Source organism: Parasteatoda tepidariorum, chromosome 2 (assembly GCF_982258835.1).
Source record: "Parasteatoda tepidariorum strain Cologne lab strain chromosome 2, Ptep-v5.0, whole genome shotgun sequence".
NCBI lineage: Eukaryota > Metazoa > Arthropoda > Arachnida > Araneae > Theridiidae > Parasteatoda > Parasteatoda tepidariorum.
The window spans coordinates 90,043,450-90,064,148 of record NC_141756.1 but is presented as its reverse complement, the minus strand read 5'-3'; the positions used below and the strand labels follow the sequence as shown (position 1 = coordinate 90,064,148).

General features: G+C 25.6%; 1 protein-coding gene across 2 annotated transcripts in view; it reads left to right on the top strand.

Annotated features, from left to right (window-relative positions):
• The first annotated feature begins 1,070 nt into the window (after positions 1 to 1,070).
• LOC107439778 (transmembrane channel-like protein 7) overlaps positions 1,071 to 20,699 on the top strand; it is a 29,963-nt gene continuing 10,334 nt past the window's right edge. The window contains exons 1-10 of one of the 2 annotated variants that reach the window (XM_016052477.5): positions 1,071 to 1,275; positions 2,746 to 2,872; positions 4,957 to 5,026; positions 5,776 to 6,044; positions 9,200 to 9,309; positions 13,232 to 13,292; positions 14,710 to 14,788; positions 16,611 to 16,828; positions 18,541 to 18,780; positions 20,475 to 20,620. In XM_016052477.5, the coding sequence (XP_015907963.3) occupies positions 2,798 to 2,872; positions 4,957 to 5,026; positions 5,776 to 6,044; positions 9,200 to 9,309; positions 13,232 to 13,292; positions 14,710 to 14,788; positions 16,611 to 16,828; positions 18,541 to 18,780; positions 20,475 to 20,620 (1,268 nt within the window). In that variant the 5' untranslated portion in view covers positions 1,071 to 1,275; positions 2,746 to 2,797. Of the gene's footprint in view, positions 1,276 to 2,745; positions 2,873 to 4,956; positions 5,027 to 5,775; positions 6,045 to 9,199; positions 9,310 to 9,710; positions 12,279 to 13,231; positions 13,293 to 14,709; positions 14,789 to 16,610; positions 16,829 to 18,540; positions 18,781 to 20,474; positions 20,621 to 20,699 lie in introns of those variants that run through there. The other variant, XM_071177816.2, reaches the window with a different exon arrangement.

The window sequence follows — 20,699 nt, the reverse complement described above, 5'->3', positions numbered from 1 at the left end:
TATACTTCTAGGTAATGTATTGCTTTATAAAATAAATTACAACAAAAATCTTCTTTTTAATCATTAATCAACCTCGATTTTAATATAAAATGCTGAAAGGATTGTATTTTCTTTTTTTCGCACTCGGCATGGAGTAGAAAATTAAATTATACATTTTGTTAAAATAAAAATAAATCAAAACGTAAAATATTTTGTTGAAATAAAACATTTTTTATTGAGCATAGTTAATTTTCCAAGTAAAGAGGTTACAAAAAACTCTTATTGGTTTCAGGCCAAACATAATCATTGTCTGGTCTTGCCCAAATATTCGTATCTAAAACGACTGACACATTAATCACTCAACGGTAAAATGGGTGTTTTAAATGGTACTTTTATGTTCCCCAGACCGTCTCCAATAGCCCATTGTGCAGCTCTAGTGCGACGTAAATGAACTACAACAACAATGGTGCTTTTGCGACTATATATTCATAAATACATAACTAGTTGCGGAATTATTCTGCTAATTTCTTAATTCTTATTTAAATATTTTTCATTGTCTTTATTTAAATCCATCTAATATTTCTGAGTTTCATGAAAATATTCATGATATTGAACGACTGGAATCGTTGAACAACTGGACTCGTTGTTTTGAACCTTAAGTATGGTAAAAGAACCGCAACCAGCTGCAAAGGGGATGGCTCCCCTACACTGGAAACACGATAATTTGTTTTCGAAGTCGAGCACTTTACGAGAGAACGCTTTAACGAGAAACGATCCATTCGCAGGCTGATCAAAAAGGTGACTCGCCAACTCACTGACCACAGTCAGTGATACTTACTCAGTGATACTGAATTCAGTGATCGAGAACCATTCTGTTTAACTTCCGGGCCTATAACTTATTTTTGAATATGCACATGCTTTGCAGTGAAGAGCCCTTATCTCTAAATATGAAAAAAATCGCGTATTTAATTTCGGAGATACGAACGATAACCTGATTTTCATGGGCAATTGTATTTCACCCATAAGATTCTCGCTCGCTTATCCGAAAACGCATATTTTTCCCCTTCTACCGGTTTATGAGCTAGTTGAAGTCCCAACTACGCTACAGAAACGATCAGCCAGAAGCTGACTAGATCAATTGAACTCTTATAGAAAATAAACAAAAATACAATTCAAAATTTTCGTTTCTCGTTGTTTGTGAATTATTATAATTTCTATGCGAAATATTTCTGTTCCATCTTGAATTTTTGATATGACAGGAATTTCTTAAGAATATGGTTTCGATGCAAAATAAGTGTAGGAATAAAAATTTTTTAATTTGTTTCTATGCTGTGTTTTCATCATTTTAATGGTTATAATACTTAATTTTGTATTACATTACAGTATTTTATCTTCATTAGTTTTTTTTATCTAACGTTAAAATTCACGAGGGGGGATTATCGTAACACAAAAATCTCATTTAAAGTAAAATTTTAAATTGCGATTACATTATGTTAAGCTTTTTCGTATCCTAGCGCTATGTTAAGTATTAATATATTAATAATACCATTGATGGTGCACTTAAAAGCAGTGCTTTAACGTACTATAGAATATTAATGAAATATGTAGTTTTACCGGAAGGTTTTTTTGGCGCAGTCACTTTTTACTTCCTCCGTTAGGAATAGAAGTATATAATCTGTTTACTAATGTTTATATGCTTTAGTAATCGTAGCGTTTTACCATTAAACAGTAACTGTTTATGGAAACTATTTTAACAGGTTAACATTTATGGAATAAATTTTTGTATTAGAGTCACTTAAGGAAAATACGGAAATCTTATCAATGTCACTTTTGCGCCTGTTACTAAAATAGGAATCTATCTGTAGATTAATTTTTTTTTTTCGTAACCTTACATATAAATCATTAAATTCTATGTTTGTTTTTAGAAACTATTTGAAATTATTAATTAATTTATTTATATGGAAATGTGGTTCTTACAATGTTTTTAGAAATTTCTTTTTTAATGAAAACAAGTTTTTGAAAGTAGGTACATGTGCTTTTTTAATTTTTTTTAAATGTATATAAAGAGTTTCAAGCTTAGAAGACACAAAAATTTACATTGATTGAAAAGATATTGTAGTAAGATTTCTATAGTTTACTACAGAAATATGTGCTTTTGCTTTTACTGTTTCCGAAAACGTTTAGTAAAAAATTATAAGAACAGCACCTGAAATGAAATTTTTGATTGAAACAAGTCTCTAAAACTATGTATCAGGAATTGAGTTTTAAAAGCTAAAATTTACATTGATTGTAAAGAAATAGTAATAAGATTTCTAATTGGGCTTGTTGTTTTGTTTTTACTGTTTCTAAAAATACCTAGTCAAAATTGTAAGAACAGATTTTGAAAACAAATATTTTATGAAAACAAGCCTTAAAAAAAATCTTATGTTTAGAGAACACAATATTTACATTGATTTTAAAGAATACTTATAAAATTTCTAATTCATTTGCTAATATGGATACATAGTTTTGTTTTTAAAAAACATTTAGTAGAAATTGGAAGAAAAGCTTCTATAAATAAATTTTGAATGAAAAATATTTAAAAGTATATATACGGAATTATGAGTTTAGAAAAAATAATAACTTGCATTGAATGTAAAGGCATCCTTTTTTCCTTGATACTTTCTAGGTGGAAAGAAACTTGCCTGCCGTTTGTTTTTAGTAAACATTAAAGATATAAAATTATTGATAATAATTTCTTTACTTTAAAATTTTCTTATTTTATAGAACTTTCCATAAGACTAAAAATCAAGTCTTGCATTTATATAAGAAATTTGGCATGGAGCTTCAGAAATTAAATCAGGAATCTCATACCATTGACTTTGAATCATCTAGTGATGAATCTCATGACAAAGTAAAGAAAAAATCTTATTGTTTTAAAAATTGTTTTTGCTCTCATTTTGTAATTTATGCCTGTCATAAAAAATTTATATTTTATTTAGTATAACTTTATTTTAAATTAATTCAAATTTAAAAAAAAATTTGCACCTGAATAATATTTAAAGTTATGCATTTTAATATCTTTTAGTCTTATACTCTTTCTGAGATTCAATAATCATAGAAAGATAAACCTTAGTAATATCTTGTCTGATGTCTTGTGTTAAAACCAATTTCTTTCTTTTCTTTAGAGTAAGAAAAACAACTTTTTCTTAATGCATCAATAAGGTGGTACAACAGTTTTGTTAAAATGATCACATTCATTTCTCTGCAATTTTTTTTTCTCGTATGAATGTATACAATGCCTGCCATTTATTAAAGTTGCATTTGTTCTGGGAGAATTTGATTTTACAAAGCAGTTGATTTTTCAAACAGGCATATGTACATAGATGAAAAAAAAAAAAAAGGTTTCCAAGTTACTCTATACGTATTTGCAAATAGCTATCATAAATTATTATATTTACAAAGGGATCCAAAATTATATAGCTGATATACCAGAACATGTAAAAATTAGGATTGGGCATATAAATATTTAATCTGTAATGCCTGAAAATATCATATAAGCAATCTTTTCAAATTTTTAATGAAAATAAATTTTCTAAGTAGTTAGTATTAGTATATTGTATTAATAACTCTAACCTCTGCTTCAAATTTTTGTAGAAATTCAATTATGTTGTCAAAACAGGCAAGTTTTTTTTTTGTATGGAAAATTGGTTTATTCCTATTTAATGTCCATGTTTTCTTTTGCTGTTGTGACTTTCTGATAAACGATGAGAATTATGCAATAAGTTTTTTTTTAAATAAATAGTTATATTCATATGAGCAAATAAATATGTTTGCATCAATATACATCCAAAAGAGATACTTGAGTATGTAAAACGTTTATTAGGACACGTATTTTGTAAACTGACACAACTTGTTGGAGATGTAAAAATTTTAAGATTTTTTAAAAATGTATATTTGTTTTAACTATTTTTATTTATATTTGACATTTTGATTAAACATGCGATGGAATTTTTCAATTTGGTAAAGGGTCTTATAAATATTACTCAAAGGAATGGTAGCCTGAACCTTAAGATATAGCTGAAACATAATTGAACATGAGCAAGAACTGGTTTTTAAAATAGTCCAAAAATATATTTCTTTGTTAGTTTTAATAAAATAATTAACAAAATTGATTTATTTTAACCATACAGTTTATCCCCTTGAACATGTAAGGCATTCAATCTATTTAGTTTATTTATCTTTGACTTCCTTTTAAACCACACTGTGGCTGTTTTATTTTTTTCTCAACTGTGAGGATTAATAAGTGGGTGGTAATTACCTATCAATATTGAATGATGATGAACATCTCAGATTTTTTCTTTATTGCATATCTTTCATTTGGATTCTTGTACATTCCTTCTCCTTATTTCATTTTTTTTTATTTCTTATGTTTAATTCTTCAATTCCTCTAAGAAATGAAATTCATACTTGTAGCTTTATTCTTTCCTTCATTGTGTGATTGACAGGAATTTGTTATCTATGAGTTATATATCTTTGAAAACTTGAGAAAACAAAAACTCTGAATACTCAGACAATAAAAAAGCATAAATATTTTAAATCACATGAACTCTAATATCTTGATTTTATTAAGGAACAGTAATGATATAGTTAAAGGATGGTTTTAATATGTTTTGGTATTGTATTGATTCTGTTGCAACGGATTTAATTTTAAAAAGCTATGTTTATTTTTGATCACCTATTCATTATTATGTGAATTGTGCAATTTATCATTCGTATTATTATTATTATTTTTAAATTTTATAGTTACACAATCACAGACTTATCTACTATTAGTATTAATGTTAATATTATAATGATATGATTATTGAAATGTATGATTTTATCTGATTTATGTATCTATATACTTATTTTAGTCATATTGAATCGTAAGTGTATCATCTATATAAAATAATGTACCCAAGTAATTTTAAATTTATCCTGAATTTTAATTTTTAGATGCTGAAAAAGCCATCTAATGTTACTTTTGCTCCAGAAACATCATTCATAAATAGGATATCATCACGAGGTAAAAATTGATTGTATTTATCATTGTTCATCGTAATTTTCATAGATTTTATCTCCTTTTTTTAAATTTCTTTGGATATCAATCTGTTTTACTTTTAATGCATGATGACTTCTCATGTGCGTTGATTAAAATTTTTAAATGACTTAAAATTTGATTTGATGATAGGTATAAACCTGTACTTCATTTTTCATATATATTTTAAAACAAAATGTGAAATATATTATATAAAATTAAAATATATTATAAAATATATATTTAAAACCACAAAGAGGATTTTTTTATTTTTTTTTTTATACAAATGTTTCAGATTTTTGAATTTCTTTTATCTTCTGTTTTCAAAAATGTGTGAAATGCAGATATACTTTTAGGGTTATAAATTTTTCAATAAGTTTTAAGTAATTGATTATGTAAATTTTAATAATGCATTATTAAAGTTGCATAATTGTGACTTGTAATAGTTGCATAATTTTTGACTTGTAATAACTTATTTATTTCCTATATTGCGTTTGCATTCTTATGGTGTTTGCAACTGTCATTTTATTTATTTTCATTCCTAATTTTTTTTATTACTTAGCAAACCTTAACACGCAGAATAATTACTTATTTTTGATGTATAAATTTTGCTAATTGAAACAGCAAATTAAAAAAAATATATCTTTATTTTATACCTCAAGCATTTTATACTACATTTTTTAAAATTCACTTATAAAAAGAATATTTAAAATACTCATATTTTTTTTAAATTTCAGACTCTGATGATGACATTGAAGATATGACCGAAAATGATATAAAAACTGAAATTTGTAGTGTATTGCCTAGTAATACAATTGGTCGTAAAAAATATAAAACTTTAAATAAAACAAAGACTGCAAAAGCTTCAACATTTCCTCGAAAATCTGATACAAATGAACAGCATGATGTTGATAAGCCTCGGCCACGCTCATTTGTTACAAAGAAGCCAAGTTTTCTCTCATCTCTAAATCTTCCATCTTTACAAATATCACAGTCATTTGATGGAGTAAGTTTATACTTACACATAGAAAACTACACTAGTTGATTTTGGATAGGGCACATTGTATTTACTATTCAAAACTGTCCAAAGATGTATTTAAATTTTCTCAAAATATTACTTACAATAAAATAAGCACACTTAAATGTACTTATTGTAGTATAAAATTAAGCTTGCTTATAACTAGCTTGATTTAAATCATAGATTTCATTAATTTTTTAAATTTTACAAGTTAATTATGAAAGTTTTAACTCTTTATAGATTTAGTGTAAGTTATATATGTGAAGCTTTGTCCTTGAAGTTCATTATAGTTTGAATAATTAACACTAAAGTATATGTTTCTTTCTATTTTAAGGATGTAGAATTGGTATTTTTTTTTACTTTTCTTTTACATATTATAGTTTTGGCCATTTTCATAACTGTTAGCTTTTTTCACATAAAATTTTTCACTATTTAGTTTTTAGAAAGTTTAAAATAATAGGGTTTGAACCAATTATTGTTGATTCAATTGGTTTCATTGAATATCTTTTAGCTTTCCTAAATGAAATCTCTACAAAATTTAGTTTCAAACAGAGGAATTTTGAACCACTTACTAAATGTAAACTTTTTTTTTTAAATAATATATATTTTTTTAAAGCTGTCAAATTAGTAATTTTTTTATTTTTTGTATTATAGTTTTTGCCATTTTCATAACAGCATTTTTCACATCATATTTAGTTTTACACAGTTGAAAATGAGGAGTTTGAACCAACTATTATTGATTCAATTGGTTTTTAAATACATTTTAAAGACATGGATAAATATTTGATAACAGTTTAATTAAATAAGTTGTTAACTTTGTCATATGAAAATTCGTCATTGCTGATTTCTGAATATTTTCGTATTGCTTAAATTAAATAAATGAAACTTCTACAAAATTTTTCTGAAAATAAGAGTTTTGGACTACTCACTGAATTATGAATACTGACTTAGTTTTTTGAACTGCTGAAGGTAGTTTTTGACTAGTATTGGTAGTTTTTGACAATACAGTCTCAGACTAATAAGCATTTTGGACATAATGCTAGAATCCATGGGAAATTTTTTTTTTCCCAGTGAATTTTTGCATCGATCAGAAACTTGTCACCTGTTTTAAAGCTTCTAAAATTTATTAAAACTATTTATTTTCATATAAGAAAATAATTTTTAGAAAAATAAATTACATTATAAAAGTTATAAGATATCCCATATTATCTTAGGTAATATTTCCTGAAAAAGGGTTCACAACACAATTTGGTAATTCATGTAAGTTTTTTGCTGAAAATGATACATAATGATAAAAGATATCAGATACATTGAAAACAAGAAATTAAAAACTGTGTTGTGAAAGTATTGCTTTTGGTTAATTTAATACTTTCACATTGTAGAATATTGTTGCCCTGTGTTTACCTCAGTTAAATGTTTTTATAATTTTTTTTATTTGTACCAATATGACACATGAAACAATATACATATTTATTCCTCGAAAACCAAATATTCCATCATTACAAATATCTCCAATACTATGTGAAGTAAGTTTGTCTTTTCTTATGGAAAGCTTCTGATATGAATTCAATTTTTTTTCCATTTTGAAATTAAATAGTTAATTAGTTTAAAAAATCAATTATGTCAGAAAAAGTCGCGAGACATTGATCATCATCTTTGGTAGTATTTTCCATAAAAGGATGCCGTGCATAGCTTGATAATGCATTTAAGGATTTTACTGGAAATAATTCAAAACAATGATATAGTATTACTTGCAGTGCCAATAAATAAAAAAATTTAGTCATGAAACAGATTGCCGTTGTTTAACATTGTAGAATATTGTTGACATATAAATATTTTGTAATTCAAGGTATATGTACTAATGTGAGTTCTGAGAAAAAAATTGCATATTCACTTCTTGAAATAAATTAAAAACATCAAGAAAACTAGAATATTTACTTTTGCGCAACAGATGAAATATTTTCTAAATATATTTTTAACTATATTTTTTACTATGTTACGTAAACATATACAAAAACGCAGCTCAGAAAACAAGCCTTACATTAAAAATCATTTTTCAAATTTTGACTGTATATTTTAATGACATTAGTGAGTGTAACAATAATAATTATCATATGTGTATTTATTTTGTTGAAAAATTATTTAATTTGCTTATTTTAAATGTTTTTATTTTAACTAAAATGTGAGATGCCACACTTTTTGTTATCTCTCTACCTTGACACAATTACACAACCCCCCCCCCCCCAAGCATGATGTCATTTATGAACCATAACTAATTTATTCATATACTTGGATTCTGTTGTTTTTCTTTCTAAAATTGCTATTAAGAAATTAATATAAAACTATGAAAATAAAAAATATTATGAATTAGCACTTTAGGTATGGAGAGCTACTGGCAATATATTGGTATCACATTTTCCAACTACTCAGAATAATGTTTTTAATGAGGAAAAAAAATCACAATTTCCACATCGATGTTTTTAACTGCTGTGTGGTTATCTAATGTAAACTCAAAAACTTTGAAATTACCTATCTTGAACTCTATGATAGATAAACTAATACAAAACTAATACTGAAGAATAGTTTGATGCAAAAGTAACACCTTTAGATAAATTGTTGCTTATTACTACTTTGCACCAAGCCGTTTATATTTATTTTGAAATTTCGTTTGCATTTCTTAAGTTCAATTTTCGTTTATATAGTTAACAGTTTTTAACATTTATATCTTAAGTTTTAATCTTGGTAAAAGCTTTATTTATATAATGCTCTTTACTTGCACTTATCTATTCTTGACCAATGCCTTGTGAAAAACCAACATAAATTTATGAATAAAAAATATTATGAATTGGTGTATTATATATTTATAATAAAATTTTACTTACATTTATTAAGCTTATTTTTTCTTCCTTTGCTGGAAAGCTTTGAAGAATCTGGTCTCAGGTTCTGGGTTATAGTTGATTGGTTACTATATTGATACCTGCTTGCTTTAATATATTTTTTACTTCTTGATCCCAGTTTCTCACAAAAACAGTACTTGTGATAAAATCAACATAAAATTTTGAGCATAAAAAATATTAGTGCTTTAGATAGTATGTAAAAGGAAATTTTATTAATAATTGTTCAATTTAAATTTTATTATTTAGGTTGACAGTTTTGAAGAATTTGGTGCTGATCTTAATGATGAAGAAAAGAAAAAAGAATTACAAAACATAAGAAATTTTCCTATTCGAATGAGTGAGAAAAAGAAATACAGGTATTTTTATTGAGTTCATATTTCTAAACTTTTCAGTAACATCAATTATTATCATTTTTAATTTTTCTAAAATTTTGTGTAATTGAAAATGATTTTGCCAAAAATGATTTTAATTCAAAGCATTTCATATTAATTTAAGAACTTAAAAATGGAACTAATATAAAAGAGATTAAATAAATAGGAAATTTTATTTATTTGTTTTGGAGATAGTTTTTGTGTGAGGATGATAAGTCTTAAATTCCACCTCTTTCATTGTTATTAAGCAAAAGACATTTCTATTTGCAGAACTCTTATCAGTAGCTTTTTTTTATTTGCTGCTTCCGTATTATCTTATCTTTGCACTGTCTCTTTCACTTTCGATTTATTAATGTTTTCCTATCTCAATTGCTTAGTAACCTGCCTTTTATTATTTAGTAATGCTCTTTAATCTGATGAGTTCTAGATATTGTCAGGTGTTTAAATTTATAAAGTTATCTTCACTGATAACTATTGTCTGAAGCCTTTTTAAATATTCATCAGTTTTTTAAAAACCTTGGATATGTGAATAACTTTCATCAGGATCCTGATGAATATAGGGAAAATATTCATCCATTTCTATAAAATAATTTATACAGATAAATATTGAGTAAAGATGTTCACCGTATTCATCAGTTTCTAAAAAGTACCTGCATAATGGATAGAAGGCATGTTAATAACATTCATCAGAATCGTGATGAATATGGGGAAAACATTCATCCGTTTTCTTTGAGAGAAAATTTAAGACACCCTCCAAATTCATCCTATCAAAATACAGTTGAGCTTCAAGAATTTGAAGGGAAAGGTAACAGTTATGTTGCAAAAATGCAAAGCAGAGATAGAACAGAAAGATTTGTGGAATTGAGGGCTGCAGATCTCCCTGAGCATTCAATTGGTTTAAATGAGCAAGCTAAAAAAGCTTCTCAGCATGATGAAGTTGTTTCTCATCCCAAAAGGCATCAATCCCATCTGAGTTCTGAATATCAAAATGAATATTCATTCAGCAAAAGAAGTTCTTCCAAGAAAGATCCAAAACTGTATTCGCAAGGTGTTGCTAAAGATGTTATTCAAACTGATTTGCATCGAGAAACACCATACATTAATAAAAATAAGAAACTGCAGCCATATACAAATAGTCATAATTATATGGAATCTAATATTTCTGTAAGTAAGCTTTCAAAAAACAAACCAAAATATATTGAATCTGATTCATTTAACTATGAAATTAATATAGAAGGTAAACAAGCAGCTAATCTGGCTAATGTTGATTATCATAAACAGCAGGATTTTTCTCGGAGTGGTATTAAAGTATCAAAAAATTATGAAGGTAATGAACAAAAAATTTCAAAAGTTAGAGAAATTAAGCCATATTATGCTGATGATGGAAATAGTGCCAGACAAGTGAATTATCAAGAACAAAGCTTAAATAGAAGGTTTATTCAACCTAATAATAATGAGCATTTTGATGACTATGAGGACTCAAAATATAATGATAGAATGAGTGCAAGACAAGTGAGTTATGAAGAACAAAGCGTAAATAGAAGATTTATTCAACCTAATAAAAATGAACCTATTAAAGAACATTTTCATGACTATCAAGACTCAAAATATGATGATAGAATTAATGCAAGACAAGTGAGTTATGAAGAACAAAATCTAAATAGGAAGCATGACTATCAAGACTCAAAATATGATGATAGAATTAATGCAAGACAAGTGAGTTACGAAGAACAAAATCTAAATAGGAAGCATGACTATCAAGACTCAAAATATGATGATAGAATTAATGCAAGACAAGTGAGTTATGAAGAACAAAATTTAAATAGGAAACATGACTATCGAGACTCAAAATATGATGATAGAATTAATAAAAGACAAGTGAGTTATGAAGAACAAAATTTAAATAGTAGATTAGTTCAGCCTGATAGAAATAAACAAGTTGGTGAGCATTTTTCTGACAATCAAAAGTCAAATTATGATGATAGGAATAGTGCAACACAAGTGAATTATAAAGTGCAAGATTTAAATATGAGGTTTGTTCGACCTGTCAATAATCAACAAGTTGGTGGGTATTCACCTGATTATCATGACACAAAATATGATAGTAAAAATATTGCAGGGCAAGGCAATTATCAAGAGCAAAGCGTAAACAAGAGGTTTATCCAATATTCTGATAAAAGAGAACATTTTCTTGATTATCAAGGTTCTAAACGTGATTCTCACAATAAAAAGTTTTCTGAAACATATGATTCAGAAGATAAACAAAGCACAAAGCTCTCACCTAACACAACAGAAAATTATGAAAGGGAACCCTTTGACCAATTCTCTGAGGAAACAAAATATAGCAAAGTTTTTGTCGATAGATTAGAATCAGGATCTTCTAGAAACAAAATAATATATGCTGGAAATGTATCAAAAGAAACTGGTGCTAGATCAAAAGTAAAAACAATCAATAAGCAAGAGGATAATTGTGTACCTGAAAGAGATGAAAATTTTAGACACCATAGTCACCACCAAATTGTTTTGAACGATGAACAGAGATCTATTCGTATGAGACCTGATAAACATTTTAGAGAATATCATTCAGGTGATGAATCTGTTCCACAATACCATACTGATGAATCACAAAACAATCTAAGTGTTAGAATTTCTCCCAGGAAGCGTTTTAATGATGAATCAAACAAAATTGAGAGTGATAGTATTTCTGAAAACGACACCTATTTAAAGTATGGGGATAGTCGTCAAAAGAAAGACAAAGTTATGACAATAAATGATGCTCGTATATTTTCAGACACTTTGAGACTTAAAGGAAAGAAAAGAAATTTGATTCCTTCTTTTATGGAAGTGGAAGTTTTAAATGACAAACGAAGTTGCTGGTCAAAAAAGTGCTTTAGCACTTCACGTCATTCACATGTGGTCAGTTGCTATGAAAATCAAGAGGCTCTGGATAAAAAGTTTGAAATTTTGCCATTTTTATTTCTTCAATTTTACTATTTTTTTTTCATTTCTTAAATGCCTTTAGTATTTTTTTAACTAGACTTGTAACAGTATAAATAGGTAGGATTATATTTCAATGCTAGCTACTTCTTGACTTTGTATGTTCTGTATCTATTAGCATGTAATTTATATTGAGTGAATCCTCATTGCATGATAAACAGTATAAAATAGGTTTTTTTTCCTTCACAATATTGATATTTTAGAAATTTCTACAGTTGAAAAGTGTTTAAAAATATTCTAGATAAACTCATTAGCACCAATCGGAAATATCTAATATTGTAATACAACAGAAAAAATCAAAACTGTCCAAACTTATTTTTTTATTATAAACTTTTATAAAATGTTAAAAATTAGATTAATTTTTTTTTTTAAATATCATATACTATTTCCATTTTTTTTCAATGAGGAATGAGTATTTGACAGTTAATATTAATTAAAACAATCAATGTAAACTGTTTGCATTGGTATTTAGTGTTGTTAGTTTTACTTTTATAAAAAATTTTAGTCACTTATGATGATTAAAACAAGAGCCATAGATTTTATATACAATCATCTTGCTTAAAATAGCTAAAGATCTATTATGGTAATAAAATTTAATGCATGCATAATAACTACCATGAATTAATTATTCATAATTTCTAGACATTTAAGTTACGGAACTACAAGATAGAAAGAACGTATAATTGATTCCAATCCTATGCTTCTAACATTTTTACTTATATAAACTCTGGGAAAATTGCTTCCTATCTACAAGTTGGCATATTTGTTTACAAAGACAACAAAAAAATTCTTTATATCACTATATACTTTTTTTGAAAATATGATCAGTTAAAGTTGTATTAGAATTTTGAATGTTACATCAGTGTATTTCTTGAGTTCTAAATAATTATGAATATTTTAATATTTTTAGGAATGCTATTTTGGATACAATACCCATTCATGATCGACAGGATAAGTCTGTATGGTTGCAAGTAAATATCTTATTTTAAATATTTATATCTTATGGCACATAACTTTACAATTATCTGGTATCGATTAGGTAAAATGTTTGCAAAAACATCTTTTTACTAGTTTACTTTATTGTGGCATTATAATTGTAACTAAAATAATAATAATAAAAATATTTTTATCTATTTACTTTTTTGCACTCAAAAGAGATTGCATTCTTTTTTAATGCATTGCATTTTATAATTTTTTTTTTAGTAGAACTTTATTTTATAACATCTTTTTTTTTAACTTTCACTAATGAATAATTAAAAAAAAAGGATTTAGTGGTCATATTAGAAGAAATATATTAGAAAGGTGTTTTTTATAAACCAAAGTTTATCTAAGTTGTGAATACAACTTCATGTGTGAAAAGTTTTACTCCCTACTCTCCAAAAAAATTTTGATTATTATAAAATACTAAGTTAACAAGTTATTTTAGCTCTCAGTTACTGAATGTTGTGACTCTGAAATTGAAATTTCCTTCATGAAATAGCTTAGATTTCATGTTTTAACTTAGATTTACAAAATGTTTTTTTTGGGTGTAATTTGTTAAATACATTTAATGCATGATTTTCACAAATTTTATAATTTTGTTTTAAAACAGAAACTTGAAATTGGTCAAAAAGTTCCACTGTACTTAAATGCCTTTATTTTTTTAACCTTTCTTAATCAATGAATTTCATAAAGTATTTGATAAATACAATAAATTCTTCTGAAATTTTTGATCTAAAATGAATTTCTATAATTTAAATATACTGTAGAATCTTGATTGTCCAAAGCAAATGGAACCAAGCTTACTTCGAATAATCAAAACATTATTTTTTAAATTTATTTTCATAAATAAATTTTGAAAATTAAGATTTTTATAATAATGTTATAAATATTTAAGTTTAAATTTTAGATGTTTTTTTAATAAATGTAAAATGGGTATTTAGATATTTTGTTTTAAAATTTACTTTGTTCGTGTTTATGATTAACAACTTACTTTGCTTAATTGATTCTGCTATATTTCAGTATTTCTCTTTATTTTGAGTCCCAGAAATGATGCAGCAACATGTTTATAGAGCCAAAATTTCTTCCCATCTTTTTAAAAAATTTTTATCCGTGCTTACAAGTATTTTTTTAAAATTATACTTGTGTTTTCATTTAAATTTATAGGATTTATGTTTATGCATTTTTATTTTTTAGGTTGTCTTGTTTTTTTAATTATTTTTTTATTGATATTCTCTTTCAAACTAATATTCTCTTTTGGTTTTTGATGTTTTTAATGTTTGTCTTACAGTATAAGTTTTTATTTTTTTGTTTGTTTTTCCATAATAAATTGAAATTGAAACAATCTTATTTTCTTTTAAAATATGAAAAATATTTATTTTATTAATATTTTTTATTTTTATTTTTTAGGTTAATGACATGTGGGCAAGTGTTCAGCAATCTACAACAAAGTTTGAATTATGGCATGCAACATTAAAACGCATTGAAGGTAAATTTGTGAAAATCATGTTCTTGAATGAAATTTGGTTATAATTAAATTTTCAGTAATTTAGTTTTACTGTGTAATAATATCTTCCTCTTAGTATACTATTAAGCATGCAGGAATGTTAAATATCAAAATTTTATCGTAATTGCAAGTTTTAATATTTGATTTACTTTAAGTGAATTACTTTAATATTCAAAATATTAAGCATAAGAACTTTATTTATTATTGTCATAATTGCATAAAAGTACAAATGTTGAAAATCATAGTAATCTATTCAATCTATCAAAATACTAATCTAATATATCATGAAAAAAAATTTCATTATTAGAGCTGCACAACCATTTTGCATAGATAGTTATGAGAACTTCAATGTTGGTTGTCAATAATATCATAATATAAATGTAAAAATGCTAGACTTATTGGGATTGTTTTTGTGAGTGAAATAGATGACTTACACTTATATAGCTAATTTCTTACTTCGGACAGTAATAAAAATAAATGAATAAAAGTATTTAATTAAAAAAATGTTATAAGATATACTTACAAGATTACAAAGCAAATTATTAAGAAAAATGTGTAGGTATATAAAGAAAATTAAAATTTGTATCTATCCCAAAAGTTAAATTTACCTGTTGTTCTGAAAACAAAATTTGTTAGTATAGTTACTATCAGATTAATGTCATAGATGTCGAATTTCTAATTTTTTTTATTTATCTTTTTTTTCTTCCTGCAAAGTTGCGGAAAATTGCATTTTCAGCCAGCAATGAAACCATTGCCACAAATAAATCTTATAAAAGAAAGTGGTTCATTATCGGTTATTTGGGAAAGCTATGAACTAAATCAGTAATTCTTGTTACAGAACATGGTTAAAGATTAAAAAAGAATTTTTTTTCTTTAAAATTTTATTAATATTTAACTTAGCGTCCAGGCCAAGTTAAAAGATTTCTGGGACAATTTATATCCCGTGGGCAATAGGTTATATATCTATATTATTAAAATAATATTATAGTCTTAAAAACATTCTTTATAGTAGTAATTAATCTTAAAATAAAATAAAAAAATCTTATTTGAAATTAATTACAATATTTTTAAGTTTTTAAATCATTTAGTCTTTCTAAAAATTAAAAAAGATTCAAAATTTAAATCTTATAGACTATAACCTAAATCGGTTTAGAAAATTAAAGTACCAGTATATAAAGAGTAATAATTTAAATTAAGTTTCATAAACAAAACCATAACGATAGATCTTCTATATATGATTTACTAGCTGTAGATTGATTTAAATGTGGTATGAATTAAATCATAAAATTTGGACTTATATTTTAATCAGTATTACTTCATAATTTTCTAGGAACCACAATTTGAATGTAGCTGTAGTTTACATATGTATTTTGATATCTTTGAAGCACTCAGAAAAATTATAAATTTTGGTCTGAGCTGCATTTTTTAACCTGTATTTTTTAACAAATTAGTTCATTTAATTATATAAATTAGCTATGACCTAAATTAATTCATGAAATCAAATACAGTGTTGCAAAAAAAAACCCTTTTTTTTTCTAAAAAAAAATAGACAAAAAATTTTATTTCTTATTTTAATAGTTAACTTCTTATTTTATTATATATATTTAGTTTAGTTAAGTGTTAAAAACAAAATTTTCTGACCAATTCCAACTTTGTTTTAGCCAGCGTATAAAAATGAGGTAAATGTAAGTATATTTGTATTAAAAAAAAATTATTTTTATGTTTATTTCAGTTTGCATTTTTTCAAAAGATTTAATTTTTTTTTCTCTTTAAACTGGACTAAACAGTTGATTACCTTTTTTAGGTTTACATGGAACTGGAGTTGTCTCCTATTTTGTGTTTTTGAGGTGGCTTATTTTCTTGAACCTCATTCTCTTCATTACTTTCTTGATTTTCATCACTTTGCCTCATTCAATATTTTCAAGAGTTCCTCTCAAGAAAATTAATTATGCTCCTAATAACACCTTCTTCTTAGAAAAATATAATCAATATCCTGATCCAAGAAGCACTCCAAAACCATTAGTTAGTATTTTAATTTATTATAGCTTGTTTTATTTTAAGTTTTAAACCAATCTTCTCATTTTAAAAAATGCTAATTTTAAACTACTATAATTATTATATATTAGAGTTATAACTACTGTAATATATATAGATATTAGAAATTGGTTAAATTTTAATTTATCAAAAAGTGAAAATAAATAAATTAAATTTGTGAAAATGCCAGCAGTAATATAGATTCTGTAAAATGTTGTTCTATGCCAATCTCTATAATATATATAAAGAAATAATAAAAAATACCGACTTCATACAATAATGACAGTTATTATTTTTAAATTAAAGAACTACTCTAATCATAATATATTATGAAACTATAAATCATTAGTTATCCCTTTTTAAAAAAGTTTATTGTTTTTATCCACTTTTTTTCCTTCAAAGTCGATAAAGTCATATATTATTAGGTTTATGACTGTATAACTAAATATTGAATAATTTTCCTTATTAATTAGAAATGTTACGAGTTTTTATTATTATATTGTTAAAGGCTTAATTAAAGAAGAGATAAACTGACATTTTAGGGAATTTGCAAAAATCTCTTTTAAAATTTGTATAATTATAAATAATCTGTTTACAAAACATTTCATTTTTGAAAACTATCATATTTAAGAACTTGTTAGAATAAATTAGTGTTCTATTTTATTGCCAAATATAGCGTATTCATAAATCTGTTCCTCCTTTAAGCTTTTACAGCTTATTTTGTCATTTTAAAGCAAAGTTTTTTTTTTATCTTTCAAATTATTTTGCTTTGTGTGTATGTATTTAATAGATTTTCCAGATTTCTTTTTTTTACATGATTTTTTTGTAGATATGTAGATTTGCCTTATATTTAATAGTTTATATATAAGTTCTGTTGTGTATATATAAATTCTGTTGTGAGTTTACCTATCAGGCTGGAGATTAATTAACTCTTAGTAGTATTTAATAAAATAAAGAAGTGTGTTGGTGTTTGTCAAGAGGAAAATAAATGTAAGGAATTAAATACTATTTCTATATGTTATGACTTGCCTCTCAATCTGTAAATCTATTAATTCTTGTTACATTAAATTAAATATACATGTGTGTTTGCATTTATCAAGAAAATATAAATATAAAATATTATTCTTATATATTGTGAATTTGCCAATCAGGCTTGAAATCAATTAACTCATTGCATTAAATACAGCATTCAAATGTGTTTCCTGTTCACCAAGAAAAATATAAATGTAAGCAATTCAATACTATTTGTGAATTTGTCTGTCAAGTTGGAAATCAATTAATTCTTTGTAGCTTTAAATAAAATGTGCAAGTGTATTTGTTATTTGTCAATTTAAATATAGACAATTTGACACTGTTTCTATAGTTTTGAACTTGCCTATCTGACTTGAAATTTAGTTAACTCTTTGTTTCATTAAGTAAAATATATGAGTTTGTTTGCTATTTGTCAAGAAAAATTAACAATGTAAGCAATTAACTGTTTCTATATGTTGTAAATTTGCCTATCCTGCTTGAAGTCAAATGACTCTTTGTAATTTTAAATAAATTATACAATTGTGTTTGCTATTTAAGGAAAATAATATATATAAGCAAAAAAATTTTGGTTTCTAATACTTATTGTCCTGATGCATCTTTTAATCTGGATACTTTTATAAAATAAATTATTATATTGTTTTTATTTATTTTTAAAAATTTTTTTTTAGAAAAGAACTGATCGTCTACCTTTTGACTTTAAAAATAAAGAGTTAGTATCTGATTTAGGCTCACTTTTGAATCGTTATCTGACTAATGATACTATTGAAAATATAAACTATGACCAGAGAAACTACACTGATGAACAAAGGCGTAAATTATCGGAAATGTGTGAAAGTCGATACAAGAAGGAAGAGCTATCTAAGTCAGTTGATGTACTTAGCGGAGCACAAGATTTACTTCAAGGAACTGTAAGTACAGTTATGTTTATTTGTATCTCTAAATACAAATACAGTAAGTTTAGTTTTTTGGTATACTAATAAAATTTGTTTTAAAATAGTGTATAAGTTTGTTATACGACAATTAACAATAGCATGAGATATTGATATTATCATGATCTTATTGTTATAAGCAAATGCACGAATTTAATGTTAAAATTGCAGTAAATAAGACTAAGTCTTGAAGTTGACAGATTTATGCTATTTTCCTTTTATTTTGATTAAAAACACATCATAAATAGATTGTTTTGGCCTACTTATTGTAGACTGAACTAAGAGCTTTTGCAAGATGCAAGAAAAAAAGGAAATAATGTGCAATGGCTTTAAGCTTCATCAAAAAGTGATTTTAATGAGAAGCTGCCGAGAAGGAAAATAAAGAGCCACGGTAGATCTGTAGTCGACAAAAGGGTTGGCAGGACTTCTAAAAATAAGACTTTTTAATTTTTAAGTAAAAAGTTAAATAGGCCGATGCTAATCCACTCTTGTATGCTTTATAAATATAGAGGGTTATGCTTATAAGGAAGTATTAAAGTGCAATGTTGTTGGTTTTGTCTTAATAATAGATATGAATAAAAATTTTTTGAATTTCACCTTATTTAAGCTACAGAAAAATGCATTTTTGGGCTAAGCTTTTTTTAGCACCAAACACTAGAATGGGCCTAAAAACGCACCACACATATACAAATAAAAGAGATTAGTCATTCAAGTTTGTGATACTGACATAAGAACAGCACCAGTAATTATTTTGTCTAAGAAATAAGATTTTTTGTCTGCAATAATTAAACCACCTCTTTAGTTTTTGTAAGCTCATGAAATTAGTGAATTTTTTTTAAAAAAAAAATATTGAAATTGTTTGAAATGCTTTAGTTTAGGCTTAAAGTGGATTTTTGAAGTTCTCCATCGTATGAATTGAGGTTAACCTGGCATGCAATGAGCTAGAAATTTCTCTGTGCAGCTGAAATTTCATATTCCAATATTTTACTTGTTTTTAAAAGAATATTTATTTTTGATATTTGAGCATAATTTTTGTTTTAAGAATATTGAATTAAACTTTGCTTACATAACCTTAAGTCACTTTAGTTATGTTTACTTTTTTCGTCGTAATAATGAACTAGTGAATAACTGTAAATGGATAGAGTCATGAACAGAATATGAGAACACAAAATCTCTCTTAAATTTGCAAAAATAACGTTAAGCATTGGAAGTTTAAAAAACCTAAAATAATGACTCAACATTGCATTAACAGTTTTAAACAGTTAAAGAGTTGAAAATTAACTAGTTATTAATATGAAATAAGATTTGCGATATTTTAATTGAAATATTATGTACCCAGTATGACTTTATTGCTCTGTGGACTATAACACTACTGATTGCTTGTTCTTTTCCAACTGATATGTCTCCTCTTATGAGTTATGTTTACTGATATCGTTGTCTAATTGGAAAATCCAGTTCTTTGCAAACTGCAGACATCACTTCATTATACATTCGCTGCAATAAACTTAACAAATAATGTTGGCATTTTGCAAAAAGCCAGATGTTCCAATTAGACTAATATATGTATTTAATTTTTTTTTATATCATTGAAATTTGATTTAACAAAGTTTTCCTTAATTATTTTGTTTATTAAATATATTGTATCATTTTAATTATTATTTTTTTACGCCTAGGGTTGGCTTCAATCTACCATTCTTTTTCTGGGCTATTATACACCTACTCAAATCTTGTTCTTTGGTTATCCTTATAATATGCCTGTTGCATTTCTTTGTGTATTTTTTGTTTCATCCATCATGTGTATATTGATGATGGTTCAGTAGTAAGTAAATTTCTATTCCTCTCCAAATTAGATTTATTTCATTTTATTGAATTTCCAGAGAATACATTTTTTAATTTAG